The sequence below is a fragment of the Pangasianodon hypophthalmus genome, chromosome 26 (assembly GCF_027358585.1).
Source record: "Pangasianodon hypophthalmus isolate fPanHyp1 chromosome 26, fPanHyp1.pri, whole genome shotgun sequence".
Classification (NCBI taxonomy): Eukaryota; Metazoa; Chordata; class Actinopteri; order Siluriformes; family Pangasiidae; genus Pangasianodon; species Pangasianodon hypophthalmus.
In genome coordinates this window covers 1,001,340-1,007,620 of record NC_069735.1, presented here as the reverse complement: position 1 = coordinate 1,007,620, position 6,281 = coordinate 1,001,340, and the positions used below count along the sequence as shown (strand labels likewise).

General features: G+C 35.3%; 2 protein-coding genes across 2 annotated transcripts in view; both read right to left on the bottom strand.

The window, feature by feature from the left end:
- The window catches only part of ptcd1 (pentatricopeptide repeat domain 1), a 6,215-nt gene extending 6,034 nt beyond the window's left edge, over nt 1-181 (bottom strand). The window contains exon 1 of the mRNA XM_026929350.3: nt 1-181. This exon is cut by the window's left edge and continues 726 nt beyond it. The gene's annotated coding sequence lies outside the window, so the exon portion shown is untranslated.
- Nucleotides 182-931: 750 nt separating this feature from the next.
- Nucleotides 932-3,695, bottom strand: LOC128317567 (endonuclease domain-containing 1 protein-like). Its single transcript, XM_053230164.1, has 2 exons — nt 3,340-3,695; nt 932-1,890 (listed from the first exon to the last, which is right to left on the bottom strand). Exons 1-2 carry the CDS (start codon nt 3,631-3,633, stop codon nt 1,204-1,206), a joined length of 981 nt encoding a protein of 326 aa, XP_053086139.1. The 5' UTR covers nt 3,634-3,695; the 3' UTR covers nt 932-1,203.
- Between the last annotated feature and the right edge of the window lie 2,586 nt (nt 3,696-6,281).

The window sequence follows — 6,281 nt, the reverse complement described above, 5'->3', positions numbered from 1 at the left end:
ACACACTGCTGCCACCTAGCGGCAAGGAGCCACGATTTTCACAAGAAATTGAAATAACATTAACCCTTTTATGCATAGTTTTTAATAGAATTTTAATAATTAAAAAAAACTAATAAGATATAAATATCCTCCTTCTGTCTGTCTTTAGATTATTTATCAATGCAGCATATCTCCAGTCTATTTTCTACATAAAATCTTTTAAAACAAACAAACAAAAAAAATTATAGTAAAAAATTCAAAATAAAAAAGTCCTAAATAAAATAAATGAAAATAATTAGAGCTCTTTAAAGATCACATTTGTAACACAAAGGTTTATTTATTTATTTATTTACTTACTTACTTACTTATTTAGCATTTTTCCTTTTAATAATCTTGAGTGATTCAAAATAAATGAGCTGTTGTTCTTGTTGCTGTTGTTGCTGTTGTTGTCGTTGTTGTTGCTGCTGCTGCTGCTGCTGTTGTTGTCGTTGTTGTTGCTGTTGTTGCTGTTGTTGTTGTCGTTGTTGTTGTTGCTGCTGTTCTTCTTGTTGTTGCTGCTGTTCTTCTTGTTGTTGCTGCTGCTGCTGTTGTTGTCGTTGTTGTTGTTGTTGCTGTTGTTGTCGTTGTTGTTGTTGTTGTTGTTGCTGTTGTTGTCGTTTTAAACTCAGAGTGGAGATTTCCCAGAAGCAATAAATTATTGACTTTTTTGCTGTTGTCTCTCATCAAAATACAAAATACCTCATGATTTATTTTCATTTCAGTTATTTGTGAAACTTTTTTTATGTAACCAGTCAGTAAGTTCTCCCAAAAATTTTTTTTTAAACAAAAATGCATCCAGATGTTTCTTGTTGTTGTTGTTGCTCCAGAAAATAGCCAGAATATTTAAATAATTTAAATTATTAAAGTCTATATGCTCCAGACTTTATAAGGCAGTAAGTAAGAGGAGACGCTGTTTAATCTTCTGTTCTTTATTGAGTTATAACTGAAGGAAAGAAGGAGAGAAAATCAACCTGCACTTCAGTGATAATGATAAAAAATCTGATCCCAATTTAGTGACAGAAATCAATTGATTAAAAGTACAAAAATATGTAAATCAACACATTACTGATTTGTGATTATTATTATCTTTTAAAGTGTATATTTTTTAGAAGTTGCTACACTGAATTTGAAACATACAGGACAGATGCAGAAATCATTAAACATACTGACGATTAATCAGTTAAATTAGGGTTTTTTGTTCCTTTTTCTACAGCTTGTATTTGCCAGTTTTCTCCGCTTAGAACTGTTTCTATTGTTTCCCATCTGTTCGCTGTCACTGTCCGTGTTCTGGTTTTCTGTTCCTGCAGTTTCATGGCATTTTCCATCAAACAGAGTGAAAGCTTTATTAGGGATTTGGTTAGGGAAATGTTTCTTATACTCCCCTGTTAAATGTCTCTCAAGGTCCTGCACGCTGTTCCGTATCGGTTCAAGATTATCTTTAGAATTTTCTCCAATATATCCACCTGAGAGTTTGAATTTATTGTTTTGATCCAGGCAGCAGAATGCCGTCCAGTAGTGACTGGGAATTCTCACTCTGTTATTTAACGTATCATTACCCGGCACAACCCCAGTTACTACATACGCACTCAGGCCTTTATTAATGCAATCAGCTTTCAGAACTACAGCCATGGTCTCCTCTGTCTTCTTCCACTGTCCACGGTTGAATGAGTAATGCTGTGGTGCAGCGTTGGTCAGAGTGAAGGTGGCGTCAGAACAGCTCTGTGTGTGGGCAAGGTAAACTGGAAGCAGATGCCCTTTATCGTAGACAGAGTACTTATAATCTCCATTCAGAGCCTGATTCTCTACATTCACTACTTCTTTTCTCACAGCAGCCTCAGAGGCCATTTTTGCTCCCTTCCCTCCAACTTCCAGCTACAGGAGTAGACATAAGGGGAACACACACACACACACAATATATATGTAAATAATGTATATATGTATATAATACTAGATGTTTATTTTATGATTTCTGCATTACTGCATCAGTAAAAAAAAAAAAAAAAAAAAGGACATTTTAGATTTCCAATTTTTTTTTCAACAAAAATTGAATTGAAAAGTGTTTGTATGTCAGCAAACAATTTAAACTGTTATGTAATAGATTCATTTGTGAGTCTGAAACGTTTTATCTGGCATTAACTGAAAAACAGACAGAAGAAAGTGTGAGAGTCAGAATCTCCAGAAAACTAATATAGTTAGTAGTAGTAGTAGTTAGCAGCTAATATAATATAATATAATATAATATAATATAATATAATATAATATAATATAATATAATACAATACAATACAATACAATACAATACAATATATAAACTGTATGAAGTGTACCTGAGACTACTGACACATTTTTAACGGCAAAAGCTTATCACACTTAATATTCATTTTGTTCATTTTAGTTCTGTTTACTGCTCTTTATAGAAATGTTTTTTATGTATAAAACCTTTAAACTATTAAAAAAACTTTAAAAAAAGTTTAATTTCATTATTTTTGAAGGTTTTACAGTATTTCTTTTACATGAAGTGAAAAAGAACGTTTTTCTGCAAATGTAAACACACAGTTACTCAGTGTTTAATGAACCTATAAAGTTTGGACACCTTCCAGTTGTAAAGTCTCAGAACTGAATGAACTCGTTAGGCCTTAATTAATCGACTCATTAGTTCCTCAGATCAAGATGAACAACTCCAGAGCAAAATAAAGTAATGTAATAATGTAACAACAACAACATCAGTAATATTAATTAAAGCTGTAAGCAGCATTTTCGGGGGCCAAGCACCCAGACTCGGTGAGCTACACATTCACAGACACACTATAACTGTAGCCTGAAGCAGTCACAGGAAACAGAGCCATAGCTTTAGGCAAAGGGATTCAAGAGTGATTTGTAGTTTCACTCATGACGTGTGTGTTCTGACCACCGACAGTGGTGGAATTCTCTGACTGTAGGAGGAAAGGTCTAGATGAACAAATGGGCAGCAGGGTGGCGTTGCTGCTGCAGCAGTGTTCAGACAGGTGTCAGGATGATGTGAGCCAAATGTGGTGAAGATCGGACAAAATTTGCAGGAAGAGTAACAAAAATGGCAGATCGATGTAAGCATTTTTGGCATGTTATTGTAACTTTTCACAAGTAGCTTGGCATCTGCCGAGATTTTATTATTAAAATCTATATATTATTATTATTATTATTATTATTGATCTCTTTAGATCATGAAATAAAACATTTAGTTGTATACCTGAAACAAAATATTTTTCGAAGCAATCATAAATAAGTTACATAAGATATAAAATAAATAGTTAGAAGTTATAAGATACAGTAAGTTGCTCTTACCCGAGGTTCAATAAACCACGCCGATTTTCTTTCACAACTCACTCGTCCATCAAACGTGTAGGATGAGTAAACGGGGATTTTGTTCTCCGTGTCATAAAATGTTGCAAATTCAGGTTGATTGTTTCGAGTTTGACAGATCTGTTTAAATCGAGACCCAATAAACCTCGTAGGAGGAGAAGCTGTTCCATCCACCGGAGGGAAGAATTGTGGACAGCTCACAGTAAAATCATCCACAACTTCAGCCAAACAGGCCGAGAGTGGAAGCAGAAGGAGAACTACACTGAGGAGCTTCATGATGGAAGCAGACGTGGAAGAGGAACACAACGTTCACTGAAGGACGAGTGCAGAAGAATCTCAGAGTGTCAGAAACTTTATATAGAGAACACAAGTCACGCTCAATCAGCAGATCCACGTTACTGAGTCCGTCCTCCTACAAACGAGAAGCTACGTGATCAACTGTTAAACACAGAATTAAACAAAAGGAAAGAAAATGCACAATATAAATAACATGAAACAGTTACGCAAAACTCCAAACATGGCTGGAGTTCCAGGAGAAGCTACTGGACACCTCATGCAATGATTAGAAAAGTGTCAGTGTCGATCAGAGTCTGTACTTTAAACTTAAATTTTTATTGTCTTAAGAGCGCTTAGGACAACTCAGATAATATGAAGGAACGTATATAAGTCAGCTGGGCCATCAACGTTCATATAGTTTACTACAAGAACTAAAATCCACCAACAAACCTTTTAAATCCGAGGTTTTGCTACCAAAACTTAGCTACCTAAATATGTCATAAACGCTGTAAAGGTCCACAGCTGAAAATAAAACGTAGACACTTTAGCAGTTGTTAGATGTTTAGCGTTTATTAGAAGTTGTTTGTGGAACTTCTAGCTTCACTTCTGCAATAGGCATCATAGCAAAACTGCACAAATTTCACTTCCTATATGTTGAGAAAGTTCGTGGAAACCTGAGTGAACTTCTCACTAACCAGCAAGATTCAGCGATGCTAGAGCAAAGCCTTTTGTACCTTTTTCTGTTAATGTCTTAATGAGAACTCTTTATAGAACATAGACATACACATTGTACTGTATATATTAGTTAAACATAATATTAAGTACAGTAAATAATACATGAAATAGACGCACCCTGTCATATACATACATACAGTTCCGCCATTTTTTTAATTTAACGCTAATGATAAAATAATTCACTAATTACATTTGCCTACTGGACCTTTGGGAAAGTAATTATATCTACATAATAGTTTCAGGATATCTGGAATTACAATTCTTACTATTAGCAATACAAAAAGGACTCATTTTCTTGGAAGTATTAGTAGCTCAGGGACTAGTCAACGAACTAAAATTCTTTTTTCTACATGATTTTAATACTGGTGAATAAACAGAATCATTTAATAATAATAATAATAATTTTTTAAAAAAGTTACAAGAGCTTTAAGGAATCATGTTAGATGATCCTGTGGTAAAACTATACAGACGCATAAAAAGTTTAATGACTACAAGTGAGTGAGGGAAGTGAGAGAAAAAGCGAGAAGTGAAGTGCAGGCGGTGCAGGTCCTGGCTGAAGCGCCGTCATGATTTAGTACGCAGCCCATTGCTTAATGTGAAAGACAGAAAGATTTGCAGGGCCGAGGAGCATCCCGTGATGTCAGGGTTTATCTCCTCAGCCCAATAGTGCGGATCTTTCACTGCTCACTACTACACCGTCAAGTGGGAAAGAATTTTCAGCTTATATACTTCTCCATGCCCTTCGTAGACGCGGGTCTTGGTGGTGGATTCGGGTCGGGAATGTCCGGAAGGCCACAACCAATCCTGGTACTGTAGCTTGGTTGGATACACATCCCTTGGACTGGCCAGAGGTGCACAACCTAGTGGTCTGGGACCTCATTTATAAAAGTTTGCCTGGATTCCAGAGTGAAAGTGTGTGTGTGTGTGTGCACAATTAAAAAAAATATATCAGTCTTATAAAACCTTGTGTACGCACGCCTTTATAAATCACAATCTTCTTGAAAATTCTTTCTTTGTCCTCCGAGCTTCTTTTTTTTGTTGCGTCCCAATACACACCTGTAGTCTAGTCTAAACAAAGCTTTCTGTTAACCTTTCTTAAAAAAAAACAAACAGCGCTCCTCCTATTCGTGTCTGTATTTATATCTGTTTAGACTAATAAAGCCTTTGAGACTCTGAGAGTGCCGTTGTGTTTCTGAGACTCTGTGTCTCTAACGCAATATTACAAGAACTTCCACAATATTCCAATATTGCAAGAAGAAATAATAATTCTTATTGATTCCATTCTTATTTATTCCATTTAACTTATTTATTCCATTTAATAACTCTTATTTATTCCATTTAACTTATTTATTCCATTTAATAATTCTTATTTATTCCATTTAACTTAATTGCCATTTGCATTAGTGGTATGCATTATCCTGTTTACCGCTGTACACTGTTAACTGTTATATTGCACCATAACCTAGTTACCTCATTTTAATTGGTTTGCTATTTGCGCTACCGGTTGGATGCTGACTGCGTTTCGTTGTCTCTGTACTTGTACTCTGATAACGGCAATAAAGCTGAACTCAACATAACTCCCAAAATCTGACGCAGCTGAAATGTAGGCTATTTCCTGAAAAGCAATTAAAAATAACTTTGAGGTTCGGGCTGATTCCTCTAAACCCTTCACTAGAAGTGAAACGAAGATGTTTATTACTTTCTTCATGCAGAATCTCATCCTTCCAAACTAATGGTTTCAGTTCCTTTATGCTAACCAAGGTCATAATCTGATATATTATTGGACTTGGATTCAGGGTTCTTTCTTTTTTTTTTCTCTCTCCTCAGTGTTGCTCTATCAATAAACACATTGTTAAATGCAGCTGTTGCATTCACATTGAAATGATCTTCAGGAGAGTTCATGCTCACCTTCA

Excerpts from the sequence above, each read along its gene's own strand:
- LOC128317567 (XM_053230164.1), bottom strand. The coding sequence starts at position 3,633 with ATGAAGCTCCTCAGTGTAGTTCTCCTTCTGCTTCCACTCTCGGCCTGT. Across the intron at positions 1,891-3,339 it reads CGTGGTTTATTGAACCTCGG|CTGGAAGTTGGAGGGAAGGG; the intron begins GTAAGAGCAACT and ends CTACTCCTGTAG.